The following is a 23,361-nucleotide window of genomic DNA, read 5'->3' on the forward strand; positions in this document are numbered from 1 at the left end:
CAGGAGGGGAGATTGATTCAAGATGGCGGAGTAGAAGGACATGCTCTCACTCCCTCTCCCTCTTTCGAGAACACCGGAATCACAACAAACTGCTGAACAATCACTGACAGGAAGATACTGGAACTCACCAGAAAAGATACCCCACATGCAAAGACAAAGGAGAAGCCACAATGAGATGGTAGGAGAGGTGCTATCACAATAAAATCAAATCCCATAACTGCTGGGTGGGTGACTCACAAACTGGAGAACACTTATACCACAGAAGTCCACCCACTGGAGTGAAGGTTCTGAGCCACACGTCAGGCTTCCCAACCTGGGGGTCTGGCAATGGGAGGAGGAATTTCTAGAAAATCAGACTTTGAAGGCTAGCAGGATTTGATTGCAGGACTTTGGCAGGACTGCGGGAAACAGAGACTCCACTCTTGGAGGGCAAACACAAAGTAGTGTGTGCATCAGGACCCAGGGGAAGGAGCAGTGACCCCATAGGAGACTGAACCAGACCTACCTGCTAGTGTTGGAGGGTCTCCTGCAGAGGCGAGGGACAGCTGTGGCTCACCAAGGGACAAGGACACTGGCAGCAGAAGTTCTGGGAAGTACTCCTTGGCTTGAGCCCTCTGCCATTAGCCCCACCAAAGAGCCCGAGTAGGCTCCAGTGTTGGGTCGCCTCAGGCCAAACAACCAACAGGGAGGGAACCCAGCCCCACCCAACAGCAGACAAGCAGATTAAAATTTTACTGAGCTCTGCCCACCAGAGAAATAGCCAGCTCTACCCACCACCAGTCCCTCCCATCAGGAAACTTACACAAGCCTCTTAGCTAGCCTCATCCACCAGAGGGGAAAGACAGCAGAAGCAAGAAGAACCACAATCCTGCAGACTATGGAACAAAAACCACATTCACAGAAAGATAGACAAGATGAAAAGGCAGAGGGCTATGTACCAGATGAAGGAACAGATAAAACCCCAGAAAAACAACTAAATGAAATGGAGATAGGTGATCTTCCAGAAAAAGAATTCAGAATAATGATAGTGAAGATGATCCAGGACCTCGGAAAAAGAATGGAGGCAAAGATTGAGAAGATGCAAGAAATGTTTAACAAAGACCTAGAAAAATTAAAGAACAAACAAACAGAGATGAACAATACAATAACTGAAATGAAAAATACACTAGAAGGATTCAATAGCAGAATAACTGGGGCATAAGAACGGATAAGTGACCTGGAAGACAAAATGGTGGAATTCACTGCTGTGGAACAGACTAAAGAAAAAAGAATGAAAAGAAATGAAGACAGCCTAACAGACCCCTGGGATAACATTAAAAGTAACAACATTGCATTATAGGGGTCCCAGAAGGAGAAGAGAGAGAGAAAGGACCCGAGAAAATATTTGAAGAGATTATAGTCGAAAACTTCCCTAACATGGGAAAGGAAATAGCCACCCAAGTCCAAGAAGCACAGAGAGTCCCATACAGGATAAACCCAAGGAGAAGCACGCTGAGAAACATAGTAATCAAACTGGTAAAAATTAAAGACAAAGAAAAATTATTGAAAGCAGCAAGGGAAAAACGACAAATAACATACAAGGGAACTCCCATAAGGTTAACAGCTGATTTCTCTGCAGAAACTCTACAAGCCAGAAGAGAGTGGCATGAAATACTTAAAGTGATGAAAGGGAAGAGCCTACAACCAAGACTACTCTACCCAGCAAGGATCTCATTAAGATTTGATGGAGAAATCAAAAGCTTTACAGACAAGCAAAAGCTAAGAGAATTCAGCACCACCAAACCAGCTCTACAACAAATACTAACGGAACTTCTCTAAGTGGGAAACACAAGAGAAGAAAAGGACCTACAAAAACAAACCCAAAACAATTAAGAAAATGGTCATAGGAACATACATATCGATAATTACCTTAAACGTGAATGGATTAAATGCTCCAACCAAAAGACACAGGCTTGCTGAATGGATACAAACACAAGACCCATCTATATGCTGTCTACAAGAGACCCACTTCAGACCTAGGGACACATACAGACTGAAAGTGAGGGGATGGAAAAAGATATTCCATGCAAATGGAAATCAAAAGAAAGCTGGAGTAGCTATACTCATATCAGATAAAATAGACTTTAAAATAAAGAATGTTACAGGAGACAAGGAAGGACACTACATAATGATCAAGGGATCAATCCAAGAAGAAGATATAACAATTGTAAATATATATGCACCCAACATAGGAGCACCTCGATACATAAGGCAACTGCTAACAGCTCTAAAAGAGGAAATCAACAGTAACACAGTAAGAGTGGGGGACTTTAACAACTCACTTACACCAAAGGACAAATCATCCAAACAGAAAATTAGAAAGGAAACAGAAGCTTTAAATGACACAATAGACCAGATAGATTTAATTGATACTTATAGGACATTCCATCCAAAAACAGCAGATTACACTTTCTTCTCTAGTGCATATGGAACAGTCTCCAGGATAGATCACATTTTAGATCACAAATCAAGCCTCAGTAAATTTAAGAAAATTGAAATCATATCAAGCGTCTTTTCTGACAACAATGCTATGAGATTAGAAATCAGTTACATGGAAAAAAACTTAAAAAACACAGACACAAGGAGGCTAAACAATATGTTACTAAGTAACCAAGAGATCACTGAAGAATTCAAAGAGGAAATCAAAAAATACCTAGAGACAAATGATAATGAAAACACGATGATCCAAAACCTATGGGATGCAGCAAAAGCAGTTCTAAGAGGGAAGTTTATAGCTATAGAAGCCTACCTCAAGAAACAAGAAAAATCTCAAATAAACAATCTAACATTACACCTAAAGGAACTAAAGAAAGAAGAACAAACAAAACCCAAAGTTAGCAGAAGGAAAGAAATCATAAAGGTTAGAGCGGAAATAAATGAAATAGAAACAAAGAAAACAATAGCAAAGATCAATAAAACTAAAAGCTGGTTCTTTGAGAAGATAAACAAAATTGATAAACCATTAGCCAGACTCATCAAGGAAAAGAGGGAGAGGACTCAAATCAATAAACTTAGAAATGAAAAAGGAAAAGTTAAAACAGACACCGCAGAAATACAAAGCATCCCAAGAGACTACTACAAGCAACTTTATGCCAATAAAATGGACAACCTGGAAGAAATGGACAAATTCTTAGAAAGGTAAAACCTTCAAAGACTGAACCAGGAAGAAATAGAAAATATGAACAGACCAATCACAAGTAATGAAATTGAAACTGTGATTAAAAATCTTCCAACAAAGAAAAGTCCAGGACCAGATGGCTTCACAGGTGAATTCTATCTAACATTTAGAGAAGAGCTAACACCTATCCTTCTCAAACTCTTCGCAGAAATTGCAGAGGAAGGAACACTTCCAAACTCATTCTATGAGGCCACCATCACCCTGGTACCAAAACCAGACAAAGATGCTACAAAAAAAGAAAATTACAGACCAATATCATTGATGAATATAGATGCAAAACTCCTCAACAAAATACTAGCAAAGAGAATCCAACAACGCATTAAAAGGGTCATACACCATGATCAGGTGGGATTTATCCGAGAGATGCAAGGATTCTTCAATATATGCAAATCAATCAATGTGATACACCATATTAACAAATTGAAGAATAAAAACCATATGATCATCTCAATAGATGCAGAAAAAGCTTTTGAAAAATTCAACACCCATTTATGATAAAAACTCTACAGAAAGTGGGCATAGAGGGAACCTACTTTAACATAATAAAGGCCATATACAACAAACCCACAGCAAACATCATTCTCAATGGTGAAAAGCTGAAAGCATTTCCTGTAAGATCAGGAACAAGACAAGGATGTCCACTCTCACCACTATTATTCAACATAGTTTTGGAAGTCCTAGCCACGGCAATCAGAGAAGAAAAATAAATAAAGGAATACAAATTGGAAAAGAAGAAGTAAAACTGTCACTGTTTGCAGATGACATGATACTATACATAGAGAATCCTAAGGATGCCACCAGAAAACTACTAGAGCTAATGAATGAATTTGGTAAAGTTGCAGGATACAAAATTAATGCACAGAAATCTCTTGCATTCCTATACACTAATGATGAAAAATCTGAAAGAGAAATTAAGGAAATACTCCCATTTACCATTGCAACACAAAGAATAAAATACCTAGGAATAAACCTACCTAAGGAGACAAATGACCTGTATGCAGAAAACTATAAGACACTGATGAAAGAAATTAAAGATGATACCAACATATGGAGAGATATACCATGTTTTTGGATTGGAAGAATCAATATCGTGAAAGCGACTATACTACCCAAAGCAATATACAGATTCAATGCAATCCCTATTAAATTACCAATGGAATTTTTCATGGAACTAGAACAAAAAAATCTTAAAATTTGTATGGAGACATAAAAGACCCCAAATAGCCAAAGCAGTCTTGAGGACAAAAAACAGAGCTGGAGGAATCAGACTACCTGACTTCAGACTATACTACAAAGCTACAGTAATCAAGACAATATGGTACTGGCACAAAAACAGAAATATAGATCAATGGAACAGGATAGAAAGCCCAGAGATAAACCCACGCACCTATGGTCAACTAATCTATGACAAAGGAGGCAAGGATATACAATGGAGAAAAGACAGTCTCTTCAAAAAGTGGTGCTGGGAAAACTGGACAACTACACGTAAAAGAATGAAATTAGAACACTCCCTAACACCATACACCAAAATAAACTCAAAATGGATTAGAGACCTAAATGTAAGACCAGACACTTTAAAACTCTTAGAGGAGAACATAGGAAGAACACTCTTTGACATAAATCACAGCAAGATATGTTTTGATCCACCTCCTAGAGAAATGGAAATAAAAACAAAAATAAACAAATGGGACTTAATGAAACTTCAAAGCTTTTGCACAGCAAAGCAAACCATAAACAAGACTAAAAGACAACCCCCAGAATGGGAGAAAATATTTGCAAATGAATCATCAGACAAAGCAATAATCTCCAAAATATATAAACAGCTCATGCAGCTCAATATTAAGAAAACAAACAACCCAATCCAAAAATGGGCAGAAGACCTAAATAGACATTTCTCCAAAGAAGACATACAGATGGCCAAGAAGCACATGGAAAGCTGCTCAACATCACTAATTATTAGAGAAATGCAAATCAAAACTACAATGAGGTATCTCTCACACCTGTTAGAATGGGCATCATCAGAAAATATACAAACAACACATTCTGAAGAGGATGTAGAGGAAAGGGAACCCTCTTGCACTTTTGGTGGGAATGTAAATTGATACAGCCACTGTGGAGAACAGTATGGAGGTTCCTTAAAGAACTAAAAATAGAATTACTGCATGACCCAGCAATCCCACTACTGGGCATATACCCAGAAAAAAACCTAGTTCCAAAAGACACATGCACCCCAATGTTCATTGCAGCACTATTTACAATAGCCTGGTCATGGAAGCAACCTAAATGCCCATCTAGAGACAAATGGATAAAGAAGATGTGGTACATATATACAATGGAATATTACTCAGCCATAAAAACGAACGAAATTGGGTCATTTGTAGAGATGTGGATGCATCCAGAGACTGTCATACAGAGTGAAGTAAGTCAGAAAGAGAAAAACAAATATTGTATATTAACGCATATATGTGGAACCTAGAAAATGGTACAGATGAACCGGTTTGCAGAGCAGAAATTGAAACACAGAAGTGGAGAAAAAAACGTATGGACACCAAGGGGGGAAAGCGGCGGGGGTGGGGGTGGTGGAGTGATGAATTGGGAGATTGGGATTGACATGTATACACTGATGTGTATAAAATGGATGACTAATAAGAAAATAAATAAATAAATAAACATTAAAAAAAAAAAAAGAAATGTATGCAGGAGAGATCCATTCCCACTAATTGAGAAATAACCATAACATGAACTCTATTGATGATGAGTCAGTCATGTCACCTGGATGCCACATTATAGTCAACACAGTGTTCTGCATTCCATCTCTAAATAATTTATATTTGTCATCCAAGTGCCAGGTACTTAGTTCAAAATTAATATGTGATTGAATGAATTAAAATCATTTCATATACAGTAAGTCTCCTACATTCAAAAGAGTTCCATTCTGAGAGTGTGTTCATTAAGTCCAGTGTGTTCGTACGTCCAACAAAGTTAGCCTAGGTACCCAATTAACACAATCGGCTATATAGTACTGTACTGTAATAAGTTTATAATACTTTTCACACAAATAATACATAAAAAAGCAAACACAAAAAATAAAGAAAACATTTTTAATCTTACAGTACAGTACCTTGAAAAGTATAGTAGTACCAGCTACATCACTGCTGCTTATACACTTGCTTCCAGACATCCTGGGCTTGAAATTAAGAATCTGTACTACTGTACTCTATACAGTAATGTACAGTAAAGTATGCAAAAGCACAACCACTTGGAGAGGGTGCACGCATGTGGCAATGTATGCCAGACACGTGAACACATTTTCACATCTTTGAAAGTTCACAACTTGAAGGTTCGTATGTAGGGGACTTACTGTATTTCCTAGCTGTCTGCTGAGAGGGTCTAGAAGCAGCAATACCCCAATATGATTCTAGGGCTAATGCAGAGGATATACAAGATGATGCTAGAGTGTCTTATAGAACCAGAAAGTAAGGAAGTACTTAAGAAACAAAATGATAAGGTTATGTCAAAAGGATACAGGAGCCAACTAAAAGAGCTCCTGAAGGCCAACTCTGGAACAATTTCAACAACAAAATAAGTAGTATTGAAATATTGCCCAAAATATAAAATTAATACTCATGATCCATACTGATGCAAAGGACAAATCTCCCATACACAGGAATTTCAAATATTTTATGTAGATATTCCACCATCAAGAAGATAGAGCATAAATCTCCAAGTGTGGATTGCACATAGTGACATCCTTCCAAAGAATACAGAATGGAAACGGAGGGTACTCTTGCGGTGGATACAGCTGGCAAATACTAACTACCTCAGTCATATGATCAGGGTTAACATCAATGATAAGTCACCTTAGTATGTACCTTGGATGTAATGTAATGAAAATGGTACTTTACTTGTGTTCTTCCTTCCAAGAACTTGTAGTCTAACTCTAACCATGAGAAAAACATGAGACAAACCCAAATTGAAGAGCATTCTAAGAAATCAATATCTGATCAGTACTCCTCAAAACCAAGGAGATTCTGAGAAACTGCCAGTCTAGAGGATCCTGGGAGACATGATGACTAAATGTAATGTGGTATCCTGGATGGATTCCTGGAATAGAAAAAGGACATTAGGTTAAAAACTAAGGAAATCTGAATAAAGAATGGACTTTAGTTAATATGAATGTGTCAGTATTGGCTCATTAGTTGTGGCAAATGTATGTGTTAATTTAAGACATTATCAATAAGAAAACTGAATGCAGAAAATACTCTACTATACTTGCAACTTTTCTGTAAATCTAAAGATATCCTAAAACAGAAAGTTTGTTTTTAAAAAAATTTCACTTCGTCATCATAAAAGCTAAACAATAACAATGATTTGTTTTTCTGAATATAAAATCCAAAATGTATTACTATATTAAGAGAAATAAGAGGGTGAAGTACTCATTTCTTTAAAATAAACACTTAGCTAAAATTTATACTTAGAGCTTCTACCCTCTCATAACTATTCTTTTCTGTTTTATCTCTTGCATCTGCAATATTTTATTGCTGCTATAAACTTTCTGGTATCATCCTTAAGATGCTAGAGACTGATCCCTTGTCATCTGACAATTCTGTAGATGGAAGAAGAGGCAGTATTTCAAATTCTACACCTTTTCCCTAGAATGAGAAATGCTCCATGACACAACTATGCCAGAGGGAATTCACCAGAGGTGAATGCTTTTAACATGGCACAGCTTTCTATCATGTTGATCCCAGCTTTCTATCATGTTGATCAAAATAAGAGGGATAATTTCTCCCTCAAAACAGTCATGTTAACAACTAGAATAGAATGTGTTATTGCTTGAGTTTTATTTAGAAGAAATGATATCATTTTATATACACTTGCTAGAGCTAGATATTTTCAGGAAATTGTCAAGTATCATTAAATGTCTTCATAAACCATCTTTGTCTCTTATTCAGCCTGTGAATTAGCTGATTCTGTGGCTGCCCTCTATATTATCAATCAATGTGAAATGGCAGAACATAGTGTGATAATTAAAGGTATTAATAGTATATATGTACAGATTATTATTATATTATAATTTAGCAGACTCATTACTATCTTAAAGCCTTTAAGTAGCTTTATAAGAGGCATTTATTTCAGTAGCATGGTACTTAAACTTACATTAGCTAGTGGGAACAAAGAACATTAAGGTTTTTTTTTTAATAGGGGTCTCATCCAAATGTCCAGGCCTTTGCAGAAGAGTTGGGTGTTTCAGATTAAGTCGCAGAGCTATTGCCAGTTATTTGGAAAGAATTTTCAGCTGAAGTGCATATGTCTATGAGACAGTATGATGCCTACAGTTAGACATATCACTAAAAATTGAATGAAATGATTTGTAAAATAGAGTAGGTCCTTAAAAATAACTAGCCTTGGTGATAGTTACAATTGAAATTAGACTGTGAAACGTTAAAATATGCTTTTAATTAATTTAAATTCATATTGACTTTTACCTGAGCATGTTCAATGAAAAATGGTATAGATACAATCACTTTTAAGAATGAGAAGCTGATATGATGACCGGTTTACAACAGTGTAATAATGTGAATATTTGCATTGTATTTGGCTTTTCCTTTTCACCTCAGGGCCTTACCATCTGGTATTCCTTGTACTTGGAACATGCAATCAACTTTGGCTCTTTGATTACTCCTTTCCTGTTTAATCACTTCATTTGGCTAGCTCTGATTTATCCATCAGGTCTCAGATTACATGTTAATTATATGTTAGTATCTCAGAGCTGACCTTCCATTCTAAATTAGATTACTCATTATACTTGTCATAGCATCCTGTGCTTTTCCTTCATCATTTTAATCACTATTATAATTATATACTCATTTGTTTGATATTTGTATAATGACTTTTACCTTTACTAGACAATAATCTCCATGGCATATAACATAGTGTCTGGTGCATAATAGATGATCAAAAGGGAGCTGTAAGAATGAATGAAAAAATAACTGTTATAACACTCAGATTACCAGCAGGGTTGTTACAATTTGTATCTAATCTTTATACAAAATTAGCATACTTCATAAAAATAAATAGAGATAAAAAGAATAAAGTTTCTCTTCTAAAATAGAAACAGAAGGTAAGCCACAGCACTTTTAAAACAAAGAGTATTTGAGCAAGAGACTTTGTTGGTGTTACTTTTTCTTTTTTCTCAGTGTGCTTTATCTTCTGCAAAAAGAGCACACAGATTCTGCAGTTCTGAAGGCCTCCCACACGCTTGTCTGGTGTCAGCATTCTCTCGCATTCCCCTCTGCAGTTATTCCAAATTTTAATCATTTGTCTAAAACTCCTGTGCTACCTCAACCTGCCTTAATCTTAGCAGATGACCTTGGCTCCGACCACTGAGTGAAAATGAAGGCTATTATGTGAGAACTATTTCAACTTTCTCCCTTTCACCACCACCCCCCCCCCCACAACACACACACAAAACCCTACACCCATACCCTTTATTCTTTGCCTCTGCTCTTTCAAGAGAGATCTTCTACTTATAACTCTGATTCCTCTCTGTTTCTTCTATGGTTTTGCCACAAAGAATTATTCCCTCTCTTTCCTGTCTTCTTTTTCTTTTTTTTTTTTTTAACATCTTTATTGGAGTATAATTGCTTTACAATGGTGTGTTAGTTTCTGCTTTATAACACAGTGAATCAGTTATGCATATACATATGTCCCCATATCTCTTCCCTCTTGCGTCTCCCTCCCTCCCACCCTCCCTATCCCACCCCTCTAGGTGGTCACAAAGCACCGAGCTGATCTCCCTGTGCTATGCAGCTGCTTCCCACTAGCTATCTATTTTACGTTTGGTAGTGTATATATGTCCATGCCACTCTCTCACTTCGTCCCAGCTTACCCTTCCCCCTCCCCGTATCCTCAAGTCCATTCTGCAGTAGGTATGCATCTTTATTCCCGTCTTGCCCCTAGGTCCTTCTGACCATTTTTTTTTTTTTTTACATTCCATATATATATATGTGTTAGCATACTGTATTTGTTTTTCTCTTTCTGACTTACTTCACTCTATATGACAGTCTCTAGGTCCATCCACCTCACTACAAATAACTCAGTTTCGTTCCTTTTTATGGCTAACTAATATTCCATTCTATATATGTGGCACATCTTCTTTATCCATTCATCTGTTGATGGACACTTCGTTGCTTCCATGTCCTGGCTATTGTACATAGAGCTGCAGTAACATTTTAGTACATGAGTCTTTTTGAATTATGGTTTTCTCAGGGTATATGCCCAGTAGTGGGATTGCTGGGTCATATGGTAGTTCTATTTTTAGTTTTTTAAGGAACCTCCATACTGTTCTCCATAGTGGCTGTATCAATTTACATTCCCACCAACAGTGCAAGAGGGTTCCCTTTTCTGCACACCCTCTCCAGCATTTATTGTTTCTAGATTTTTTGATGATGGCCATTCTGACTGGTGTGATGATATCTCATTGTAGTTTTCACTTGCATTTCTCTAATGGTTAATGATGTTGAGCATTCTTTCATGTGTTTGTTGGAAATCTGTATATCTTCTTTGGAGAAATGTCTATTTAGGTCTTCTGCCCATTTTTGCATTGGGTTGCTTGTTGTTTTGATATTGAGCTGCATGAGTTGCTTGTATGTTTTGGAGATTAATCCTTTGTCAGTTGCTTTATTTGCAAATATTTTCTCCCATTCTGAGGGTTGTCTTTTGGTCTTATTTATGGTTTCCTTTTCTGTGCAAAAGCTTTTAGGTTTCACTAGGTCCCATTTGTTTATTTTTGTTTTTATTTCCATTTCTCTAGGAGCTGGGTCAAAAAGGATCTTGCTGTGATTTGTGCCATAGAGTGTTCTGCCTATGTTTTCCTCTAAGAGTTTGATAGTGTCTGGCCTTACATTTAGGTCTTTAATCCATTTTGAGTTTATTTTTGTGTATGGTGTCAGGGAGTGTTCTAATTTCATTCTTTTACATGTACCTGTCCAGTTTTCCCAGCTCCACTTATTGAAGAGGCTGTCCTTTCTCCACTGTATATTCTTGCCTCCTTCATCAAAGATAAGGTGACCGGCACATATATACAATGGAATATTACTCAGCCATAAAAAGAAATGAAATGGAGGTATTTGTAATGAGGTGGATGGAGTTAGAGTCTGTCCTACAGAGTGAAGTAAGTCAGAAAGAGAAAAACAAATACAGTATGCTAACACATATATATGGAATCTAAGGGGAAAAAAAAGGTCATGAAGAACCTAGTGGCAAGACGGGAATAAAGACACAGACCTACTAGAGAATGGACTTGAGGGTATGGGGAGGGGGAGGGGTGAGATGTGACAGGGTGAGAGAGTGTCATGGAAATATATACACTACCAAATGTAAAATAGATAGCTAGTGGGAAGCAGCCGCATAGCACAGGGAGATCAGCTCGGTGCTTTGTGACCACCTACAGGGGTGGGATAGGGAGGGTGGGAGGGAGGGAGATGCAAGAGGGAAGAGATATGGGAACATATGTATATGTATAACTGATTCACTTTGTTATAAAGCAGAAACTAACACACCATTGTAAAGCAATTATACTTCAATAAAGATGTTTAAAAAAAAATAAAAAAAGATAAGGTGACCATAGGTGTGTGGGTTTATCTCTGGGCTTTCTATCCTGTTCCATTGATCTATATTTCTGTTTTTGTGTCAGTACCATACTGTGTTGATTACTGTAGCTTTGTAGTGTAGTCTGAAGTCAGGGAGCCTGATTCCTCCAGCTCTGTTTTTCTTTCTCAAGATTGCTTTGGCTATTTGGGGTCTTTTGTGTTTCCATACAAATTGTGAAATTTTTTGTTCTAGTTCTGTGAAAAATGCCAGTGGTAGTTTCATAGGGATTGCATTGAATCTGTAGATTGCTTTGGGTAGTAGAGTCATTTTCAAAATGCTGATTCTCCCAATCCAAGAACATGGTATATCTCTCCATCTATTTGTATCATCTTTAATTTCTTTCATCAGTGTCTTATAATTTTCTGCATACAGGGCGTTTGGCTCCTAAGGAAGGTTTATTCCTAGATAGTTTATTCTTTTTGTTGCAATGGTAAATGGGAGTGTTTTCTTAATTTCACTTTCAGATTTTTCATCATTAGTGTATAGGAATGCAAGAGATTTCTGTGCATTAATTTTGTAGCCTGCTACTTTACCAAATTCATTGATTAGCTCTAGTAGTTTTCTGGTAGCATCTTTAGGATTGTCTATGTGTAGAATCATGTCATCTGCAAACAGTAACAGCTTTACTTCTTCTTTTCCAATTTGGATTCCTTTTATTTCTTCTTCTTCTCTGATTGCTGTGCCTAAAACTGCCAAAACTATTTTGAAAAATAGTGGTGAGAGTGGGCAACCTTGTCTTGTTCCTGATCTTAGTGGAAATGGTTTCAGTTTTTCACCATTGAGGACGATGTTGGCTGTGGGCTTGTCATATATGACCTTTTATGTTGAGGAAAGTTCCCTCTATGCCTACTTTCTGGAGGGTTTTTATCATAAATGGGTGTTGAGTTTTGTCGAAAACTTTCTCTGAATCTATTGAGATGATCATATGGTTTTTCTCCTTCAATTTGTTAATGTGGTGTATCACATTGATTGATTTGCGTATATTGAAGAATCCTTGCATTCCTGGGATAAACCCCACTTACTCATAGTGTATGAACCTTTTAATGTGCTGTTGGATACTGATTGCTAGTATTTTGTTGAGGATTTTTGCATCTATGTTCATCAGTGATATTGGCCTGCAGTTTTCTTTCTTTGTGACATCTTTGTCTGGTTTTGGTATCAGAGTGACGGTGGCCTTGTAGAATGAGTTTGGGAGTGTTCCTCCCTCTGCTATATTTTGGAAGTGTTTGAGAAGGATAGGTGTTAGCTCTTCTCTATGTTTGATAGAATTCGCCTGTAAAGCCCTCTGGTCCTGAGCTTTTGTTTGTTGGAAGATTTTTAATCACAGTTTCAATTTCAGTGCTTGTGATTGGTCTGTTCATATTTTCTATTTCTTCCTGGTTCAGTCTCGGAAGGTCGTGCATTTCTAAGAATTTGTCCATTTCTTCCAGGTTGTCCATTTTATTGGCATAGAGTTGCTTATAGTAATTTCTCATGATCCTTTGTATTTCTGCAGTGTCAGTTGTTACTTTTCCTTTTTCATTTTTAGTTCTATTGATTTGAGTCTTCTCCCTTTTGTTCTTGATGAGTCTGGCTAATTTTTTATCAATTTTGTTTATCTTCTCAAAGAACCAGCTTTTAGTTTTATTGATTTTTGCTATTGTTTCCCTCATTTCTTTTTCATTTATTTCTGATCTGATCTTTATGATTTCTTTCCTTCTGCTTACTTTGGGGTTTTTTGTTCTTCTTTCTCTAATTGCTTTAGGTGTAAGGTTAGGTTGTTTATTTGAGATGTTTCTTGGTTCTTAAGGTAGGATTTTATTGCTATAAACTTCCCTCTTAGAACTGCTTTTGCTGCATCCCATAGGTTTTGGGTCATTGTGTTTTCATTGTCATTTGTTTCTAGGTATTTTTTGATTTCCTCTTTGATTTCTTCAGTGATCTCTTGGTTATTAAGTAGTGTGTTGTTTAGCCTCCATGTGTTTGTATTTCTTACAGATTTTTTCATGTAATTGATATCTAGTCTCATAGCATTGTGGTCAGAAAAGATACTTGATACGATTTCAATTTTCTTAAATTTACCAAGGCTTGATTTGTGACCCAAGATATGATCTATCCTGGAGAATGGTCCATGAGCACTTGAGAAGAATGTGTATTCTGTTGTTTTTGGATGGAATGTCCTATAAATATCAATTAAGTCCACCTTGTTTAATGTATCATTTAAAGATTGTGTTCCTTATTTATTTTCATTTTGGATGAGTTGTCCATTGGTGAAAGTGGGGTGTTAAAGTCCCCTACTATGATTGTGTTACTGTCAATTTCCCATTTTATGGCTGTTAGCATTTGCCTTATGTATTGAAGTGCTCCTATGTTGGGTGCATAAATATTTACAATTGTTATATCTTCTTCTTGGATTGATCTCTTGATCTTTATGTAGTGTCCTTCTTTGTCTCTTGTAATAGTCTTTGTTTTAAAGTCTATTTTGTCTGATATGAGAATTGCTACTCCAGCTTTCTTTTGATTTCCATTTGCATGGAATATGTTTTTTTCCATCCCCTCACTTTCAGTCTGTATGTGTCCCTAGGTCTGAAGTGGGTCTGTTGTAGACAGCATATATATGGGTCTTGTTTTTTTATCCATTCAGCCAATCTATGTCTTTTGGTTGGAGCATTTAATCCATTTACATTTAAGGTAATTATCGATATGTATGTTCCTATTACCATTTTCTTAATTGTTTTGGGTTTATTATTGTAGGTCTTTTCCTTCTCTTGTGTTTCCTGCCTAGAAAAGTTCCTTTAGCATTTGTTGTAAAGCTGGTTTGGTGGTGCTGAATTCTCTTAGCTTTTGCTTGTCTGTAAAGGTTTTAATTTCTCCGTCAAATCTGAATGAGATCCTTGCTGGGTAGAGTAATCTTGGTTGTACGTTTTTCTCCTTCATCACTTTAAGTATGTCCGGTCACTCCCTTCTGGCTTGCAGAGTTTCTGCTGAAAGATCAGCTGTTAACCTTATGGGGATTCCCTTATGTTTTATTTGTTGTTTTTCCCTTGCTTCTTTTAATATTTGTTCTTTGTATTTAATTTTTGATAGTTTGATTAATATGTGTCTTGGCGTGTCTCTCCTTGGATTTGTCCTGTATGGGACTCTCTACACTTCCTGGACTTGATTAACTATTTCCTTTCCCATATTAGGGAAGTTTTCAACTATAATCTCTTCAAATATTTTCTCAGTCCCTTTCTTTTTCTCTTCTTCTTCTGGGACCCCTATAATTCGAATGTTGGTGCATTTAATGTTGTCCCAGAGGTCTCTGAGACTGTCCTCAATTCTTTTCATTTCTTTTTCTTTATTCTGCTCTGCAGTAGTTATTTCCACCATTTTATCTTCCAGGTCACTTATCCCTTCTTCTGCCTCAGTTATTCTGCTATTGATCCCTTCTAGAGAATTTTTAATTTAATTTATTGTGTTCTTTATCACTGTTTGTTTGCTCTTTTGTTCTTCTAGGTCCTTGTTAAACGTTTCTTGTATTCTCTCCATTCTACTTCCAAGATTTTGGATCATCTTTACTATCATTATTCTGAATTCTTTTTCAGGCACACTGCCTATTTCCTCTTCATTTGTTAGGTCTGGTGGGTTTTTGCCTTTCTAATTCATCTGCTGTGTGTTTCTCTGTCTTCTCATTTTGCTTAACTTACTGTGTTTGGGGTCTCCTTTTTGCAGGCTGCATGTTCGTAGTTCCCGTTGTTTTTGTTATCTGTCCCCAGTGGCTAAGGTTGGTTCAGTGGGTTGTGTAGGCTTCCTGGTGGAGCGGACTAGTGCCTGTGTCTGGTGGATGAGGCTGGGTCTTGTCTTTCTGGTGGGCAGGTCCATGTCTGGTGGTGTGTTTTGGGGTGTCTGTGGCCTTATTATGATTTCAGGCAGCCTCTCTGCTAATGTATGGGGTTGTGTTCCTATCTTGGTAGTTGTTTGGCATAGGGTGTCCAGCACTGTATCTTGCTGGTCGTTGAGTGGAGCTGGGTCTTGCCATTGAGATGGAGATCTCTGGGAGATTTTTGCCGTTTGATATTACGTGGAGCTGGGAGGTCTCCTGTGGACCAGTGTCCTGAACTTGGCTCTCCCACCTCAGTGGCACAGCCCTGATGCCTGGCTGGAGCCCCAAGAGCCTGTCCTCCACATGGGTCAGAATAAAAGGGAGAAAAAAAAGAAAGAAAGAAAGAAGAAGATAAAATAAAATTAAAAAGTTATTAAAATAAAAGATAAAACATAATTATTAAGAAAAAATTTTTTTAAGTAATAAAAAAAAAAAATGGACAGACAGAACCCTAGGACAAATGGTAAAAGCAAAGCTATACAGACAATATCACACACAGCAGCATACACATACACACTCACAAATAGAGAAAGAGGGGAAAAAAATATTTATATCATTGCTCCCAAAATCCACCTCCTCATTTTGGGATGATATGTTGTCTATTCAGGTATTTCACAGATGCAGGGTACATCAAGTTGATTGTGGACATTTAATCCGCTGCTCCTGATTCTGGTGGGAGAGATTTCCTTTTCTTTTCTTTGTTCGCCCAGCTCCCAGGGTTCACCTTTGGATTTGGCCCCGCCTATGCATGTAGGTCGCCTGAGGGAGTCTGTTCTTCACTCAGACAGGACGGGGTTAAAGGAGCAGCTGATTCGGGGGCTCTGGCTCACTCAGGCCGGGGGTGGGAGGGGTACGAATGCGGGGCGAGCCTGCGGTGGCAGAGGCCAGCATGACGTTGCAACAGCCTGAGGCGCAACGTGCATTCTCCCGGGGAAGTTGTCCCTGGATCACGGGACCATGGTAGTGGCGGGCTGCACAGGCTCCCGGGAGGGGAGGTGTAGAGAGTGACCTGTGCTCGCACACAGGCTTCTTGGTGGCTCAGCAGCAGCCTTAGCGTCTCATGCCCGTCTCTGGTGTCCGCGCTGATAGCCGCGCCTCGCGCCCATCTCTGGAGCTCCTTTAAGCGGTGCTCTTAATCCCCCCTCCTCGCGCACCAGGAAACCAAGAGGCAAGAAAAAGTCTCTTGCCTCTTCGGCAGCTCCAGACTTTTTCCTGGACTCCCTCCCAGCTAGCTGTGGAGCACTAGCCCCCTTCAGGCTGTGTTCACGCCGCCAACCCCAGTCTTCTCCCTGCGATCTGACCTCTGAAGCCCAAGCCTCAGCTCCCAGCCCCCACCCGCCCCGGCGGGTGAGCAGACAAGCCTCTCAGGCTGGTGAGTGCTGGTCGGCACTGATCCTCTGTGCGGGAATCTCTCTGCTTTGCCCTCTGCACCTCTGTTGCTGTCGTCTCTTCCATGGCTCCAAAGCTTCTCCCCCCACCCACCCCCGTCTCCACAAGTGAAGGGGCTTCCTAGTGTGTGGAAACCTTTCCTCCTACACAGCTTCCTCCCACTTGTGCAGGTCCCGTCCCTATTCTTTTGTCTCCGTTTTTTCTTTTGCCCTACTCAGGTACATGGGGAGTTTCTTGCCTTTTGGGAGGTCTGAGGTCTTCTGCCAGCGTTCAGTAGGTGTTCTGTAGGAGTTGTTCCACATGTAGATATATTTCTGATGTATTTGTGGGGAGGAAGGTGATCTCCGTGTCTTACTCTTCTGCCATCTTGAAGCTCCTCCCTCTTTCCTGTCTTCTTAAAAGTCTTTCTGTTTAACCTTGTCACCCTCTGAACATGTTCAGGTTTCTTCCTTGATAAAAACAAACAACAGTAAAAAATCATTTTCTTTAATTCTTCCTCCCTCATTATAGTTACCCTCTTATCACTTTACTTTCCTCCTCAAATGAGTCTATGTACCCTATGTCCCTACTTTCTCACCTCCCATTTAGTCTTTAACCCACTGTCATCTGGCTTCTGCCCTAATTAATTGAAATTGCATTAGCAAAGGTTACTAATGATTTCTTCATAGCCAAATATAATAGACATTTTCAGATTTTATCTTACTTGACCTATCTGCTGCATTTAATATTGTTGTCCATAACACCTTTTTTTCTGGATTTTTTTAAAGTTAAAGATAATACCTGCTCATTGTAAAAAATATAAATAGTATAGGAAAACTTACAAAAGGAAATAATGCCTCTCCACATGCAGAGATAACCAGTGTTTACATCTGGTGAACTTTTCACTCAACAGTATGTTGTGGATGTAGTATTCCATTGTATATGTATACTATAGTTGATATAACCTGTTTGTTATTGATGGACATTTAGGTTTTTTCCTCAAATTTTAATGTTTAAAAATTGCTCAGATGAAATTCATGAACATAGACCTTTGAGGATTATTGCCCTCACCTTGAAACTTTACTCTCTCCACTGTGTTTCTGTGACTCTTACTTAATTTTCTGATACTGGTCTAGCTCTTACCACTCTGGCTAATTTTCTGAAGCTTTACTTTCTCTGCCAGCCCCTTGTGTGTTGTTGTTAAATTGGATCCAGTGCTCAAACCTTTTTTCATTTGAAATCTTCCCCAAGGTAATTTAATTTTTTCTCATGACTTTAGCCATCACTCAGTGACTGCCAATCCTATATCTCTAACTCAGGTCACATTCCAGAGTGCTAACAAACACTGATACATCCAATTTCCTACATGTGGATTCACTCACATGTTTCAAACTTTATGTATCCAATACTGAACCCAGACCTTTTCTCAAAGTCTATGCCGTTTCCTATATTACCCAGTCATTGGCATTGCCTTGTATCTAGTCTCACAAACCAGAACTTTACCCTAGATTCCTTTCTCTTCCTCACCCTTTGTATCTCACTGATCGTTAATTTCAGTAGCATCTCCTAAACATGTCTCATGTATTTCCCCCTCTTTTCATTCATTATACCACTATTTTTAGTTCAGACTCATTTTATATCTATGAATACTTGAATGAATCTCATTGTCTTCAGCTGGTAAGAAATTGTCTCCTAAGCACTCAAATGTGACTATATCACTCTCTGGCTTAAAATAGTCCACACCTCCCCATTAGATTCACTGTAAGTCCCATAGAATAAATCCCAACCTCAGCATTGCATCCAAATCCTTTGTGAATTGGTCTTTGCCTGTTTTTCTAGATGATGTCAGGACTAGGTCTCAAGGAACTGTAATTAGAATGGATTATGCTATTCTAAGTGTACAGTAGCAGAAAAAACCAGCAAGTTGAATATGAAATAAAGTCATTAAGGGCTTTTGGTGATCAAGTCTGGGAAACAATGATATTTGACAGACCTTTAGGGTAGCAGTAAGAATGAAAATGACACAAATACCTAAGAGGAACTGGGCAGAACTGAAGAGGAAGGAGAATAAGATAACACAACAAATCAAACCCAAGAAACTATTACCAAGAGTCACTGTAAAATCTGTGGCATTGAGCTTATGATGGGTAGGTATGTTAGGGTGACTTAAAGGGTCAAAGTCAAGATGGAGACTGACAGAAAAATCTGTGATATGTCTGATCATCTTTCTCTTCCGACTTTGCTAGCTTCCTAACAAGTATAGGACAAAATCCAAGATGTTAAAATGACCTAAGAAAGCCTCTATGATCAGGCTATTTAATTCCTATGCAGCCTTACCTCCTGCTGCTACCCTCTTTCACTTTAGGCTCCATCAACACTAAATACATGGTGCTCTTTCAGATTTCTCTGTTTTTTCACATATTGTTTCTTCTGCCTGGAATGTCTGTCATTTCCTCATTTCCCGGGTGAACTCCTATTTATCCTTCAAAATCCTGTACTGACATCACCAACTCCAGGAGGCTTCTGTGAATGCCCCTTTTTCACAGAGTTACCCCTGCATCAATCCATTCATTCGTTTGTTTATTATTGAGCAAATACTTACTGAGTACTTAGTGTGGGCCAGAGGCCATGTTAGGTACTGGGAACACCATGGTGATAAGACAGATCAAACATGACCTTTAACCCTTCTTAGCCTTATATTTATCAATGAATACACACATGCATACACACACACACACACACACATGCATGCACACACACAAACACACACATCCAAATAGTCAAATAAAAAAAAATAATCCTCAATTTTCTAAGTGCTACGAATAAAAGAAACAAGGAACTGTGATACAGAATAATGACTATAAGGGATAGATACAGAGGCAACATAATATAAGGTTGAGCCATGTGAATTTGCTAGTATTTGACTTTTTTTCTGTATAATTGGTGATTTTATATAGTTCCACCTAATAATTTCCTTTCTGAGGAATTGACCTCTAAACTGAGGCATGAAGATGAGGTAGAACTGGCCATGGTGGCTAAGCTTGGAGCTTAACATGTTCCAGAAACCAAGAGAAGATTGGAAAAGATAGAATTGAGAAAAGGAATGAATAACACTCAATGAAATGTAAGAGCAATAAGCAGGACAGATCATACAGGATCTTTATAGGAGTGTGGATCTAATTCTCATTAAAATGTAAAGCCATTGGAGTATTTTAAGATCCTTCTGATTTCAGTGTGGGATTGGAATGGAAGAGAGTAAGAGTAAATATAGGGCTGTCAATTAAGAGTTTGAGGGACTTCTCTGGTGGCTCAGTGGTTAAGAATCCGCCTGCCAATGCAGGGGACACAGGTTTGATCCCTGGTCCGGGAAGATCCCACATGCCGCAGAGCAACTAAGCCCATGCACCACAACTACTGAGCCTGCACTCTAGAGCCCGCGAGCCACAACTACTGAAGCCCACACACGTAGAGCCTGTGCTGTGCAAGAAGAGAAGCCACCGTAATGAGAAGCCCGCACACTGCAACGAAGAGTAGCCCTCGCTCGCCGCAACTAGAGAAAGCCTGCACACAGCAACAAAGACCCAACACAGCCATAAATAAATAAATAAATAAATAAATAAGAGGTTGATATAAGGAGGCAATATAATGTTGTGTTAGGTGTGCAGGGTTTGGCGTCAGGCTGCCTTGATTTAAATATTGGTTTTGCAATTTGCCATTTTTTATGTTACTTTATGCAAGTACTCTTTACTCAAATTCTCTAAGCCTCAGTTTCTTCATCTGTATAACAGGGATAATAATAGGATCAACTTCGTAGGGTTAGTCTGGAGACTGAATGAGATAACCCACTGCACAACACTAAGCAGTCCCTGGCAGATAATAAACAATAGATACTAGAGATTAATAGTCCAAATGAAAAATGGCAGTACCTGGACTATGTCGATGACAGTATATTTGGAGAGAAGTGAATGGACATGAGACCTATTGTTGTGGGGGTTTAAACAGCAGGATTTAGTATGAACTGGATGTGAGAATTGAGGGAGAAGGATTTTTCAGGTATGACTCCTAGGTTTCTGTCAAAGAGTGGAGTGGATTGTGCTGCACTCTACTAAAATGGAGAAGGTCTGCCTGGTATAGAATTTAGCTATAGAAATTCCTCTCTCTCTTTATACCATATAAGGCAGAAAGAAAGAAAGAAAAAAGGTAATTATCATACAATATAAAAGGAAATAGTTATTTAAAAAATTTAGATAACAGAACCTTACATGAGATATAAAAAACACTTTATATTATATTCATACCACAATGTCTAAAACATGCAAAAATCTTGTGTGTATATTTTTTTTCTCAAGGTCTAAGATTTTGGAAATCTTTCTACTGTACTATGTGATAGACAGTGACCAATTAAACTTATGTGCTTACTTTGTCTTATATTAAAGGTGTTTTGTAATCATTCCATCTGCTTCTCTCACAGAATGGAGCCCACTTGGTATACTAGCAGATGAAGAATTTAAGGAGGATGTCTATCTTTATTCTCTTTAGCAACTGAGAGTCGGCTCTGGGAACCATCAGGCACCATGGGGAAGCGGGACAATCGGGTGGCCTATATGAATCCTATAGCAATGGCCAGATGGAGGGGCCCATCTCAATCTGCAGGCCCAACAATACAAGATTATCTGAATCGACCAAGGCCCACCTGGGAAGAAGTGAAGAAACAATTAGAAAATAAAAAGAAAGGCTCCAAGGCATTAGCTGAATTTGAAGAAAAAATGAATGAGAATTGGAAGAAGGAACTAGAAAAAAGCAGAGAGAAATTATTAAGTGGAAATGAGAGCTCATCCAAAAAAAGAGAAAGAAAGAAAAAGAAAAAGAAGAAATCTTGTCAGTCTTCATCTTCTTCTACATCAAGCTCTGATTCTTCAAGCAGTTCTTCAGATTCTGAGGATGAGGAAAAGAAACAAGGAAAAAAGAGAAAGAAAAAGAAGAACCGTTCATACAAATCATCAGAAAGCTCTACATGTGAATCTGAATCAGAGAGCAAAGAATCTGTAAAAAAGAAAAAGCAGTCAAAGGATGAAACAGAGAAAGAAAAGTATATTAGAAGTCTCAGCAAAAAAAGAAAGAAGACTTGTCCTGAGGATAAACCTTTATCATTGGAGTCCTCATCAGAATCAGATTATGAAGAGGAGGTGCAAGCAAAAAAGAAGAGAAGACGTGAAGAGCGAGAAAAAGCAACGGAAAAAGCAAAGAAGAAGAAGAAGAAACAGCACAAAAAACATAGTAAGAAGAAGAAAAAGAAGTCAGGTTCAAACCACAAGTCCGGATAATATCAAGAAAAAAAGCAAGATTCCCCTATTGAAAAAAGAAAGGTGTAAAGGAAACTTCAACTGTGAATGTTAGGGCATATTTACCAAAATGCATGAGTTTCCCTGTGTTAGTTAAATTATTCCTGGACTTTGAGTTGCCAGTCAAATGCTACTGTGCCAGAAAGGGCCATAATTGTTGCCTGCAGCTTAAATGTAGGATTTTGGGGTTTTTTGTGTGTTTTTCCCTCCACTGGCTAATTCTTCTGAGAGCTAAAACCGTGTTGTCATACTAGTGGTTAAAATGTTTGGAATTAAAGTAAAATGTTTCAGATGATAAATAATTTTGACCAAACAGTGGGTCTAATGTTAAAAGTATCTAATTTGGTTACATCTTTAAAATATAATCAGAAATATCCAGGCAACAATAGCTGACATTTTTGAAGCATGGACTTAACATTGTCTCAAAATACTTACTTTTGAAGATTAAAAGTTTATTTTATTTTTCTTTTCTCCTTAATGAACTTTTGTTTACATGGGGAAAGGGTTTATGGGGGAAAAAGAATTTGCTCTCACTTTGGCGAGCTGAATAGTGTGCCTTTGATCCTTATACATCCTATTTTTGCCAGTGCAGCAGCCATTCTTTTCTTACTTAGTAATGTATGCTGTTTCACGTGAACAAGAAAGACAGCAATTTACAGTATATGTAAGGCCCCAGTTTTATGAAATTTACCTCCATTTCGACAGTACTGAATAATATTTAGTGTTAGAGTGTTACATGATTTGAATTAACTTTGATACCCTTTGGAGGGGAATAATTTTAAATAGACCCTGGTATTTTTTGATTAATAAAGATTCTGACATATTTTGCATGCTATATACTATTAAGTTTTGATTATCCAGAGATATTCTATATAACCAGTAATCCTTTTTTATATGATTTATGCTTAGGATACAAGTTTCAAGTTTGTAATTTC

The 23,361-nt window shown here is 38.0% G+C and overlaps 1 protein-coding gene across 2 annotated transcripts in view; it reads left to right on the forward strand.

Annotated features, from left to right (window-relative positions):
* The window catches only part of FAM133A (family with sequence similarity 133 member A), a 59,458-nt gene that overhangs the window by 28,978 nt on the left and 7,119 nt on the right, over nucleotides 1–23,361 (forward strand). The window contains exon 3 of one of the 2 annotated variants that reach the window (XM_059910954.1): nucleotides 21,556–22,797. The exons of the other annotated variant lie outside the window; for it this stretch is intronic. Coding sequence (XP_059766937.1) covers nucleotides 21,659–22,408 — 750 coding nt within the window. The 5' untranslated portion in view covers nucleotides 21,556–21,658 and the 3' untranslated portion in view covers nucleotides 22,409–22,797. Of the gene's footprint in view, nucleotides 1–21,555; nucleotides 22,798–23,361 lie in introns of those variants that run through there. 2 annotated transcript variants of the gene reach the window in all.

This window comes from Balaenoptera ricei, chromosome X (assembly GCF_028023285.1).
Source record: "Balaenoptera ricei isolate mBalRic1 chromosome X, mBalRic1.hap2, whole genome shotgun sequence".
In the NCBI taxonomy this organism is placed as follows: domain Eukaryota; kingdom Metazoa; phylum Chordata; class Mammalia; order Artiodactyla; family Balaenopteridae; genus Balaenoptera; species Balaenoptera ricei.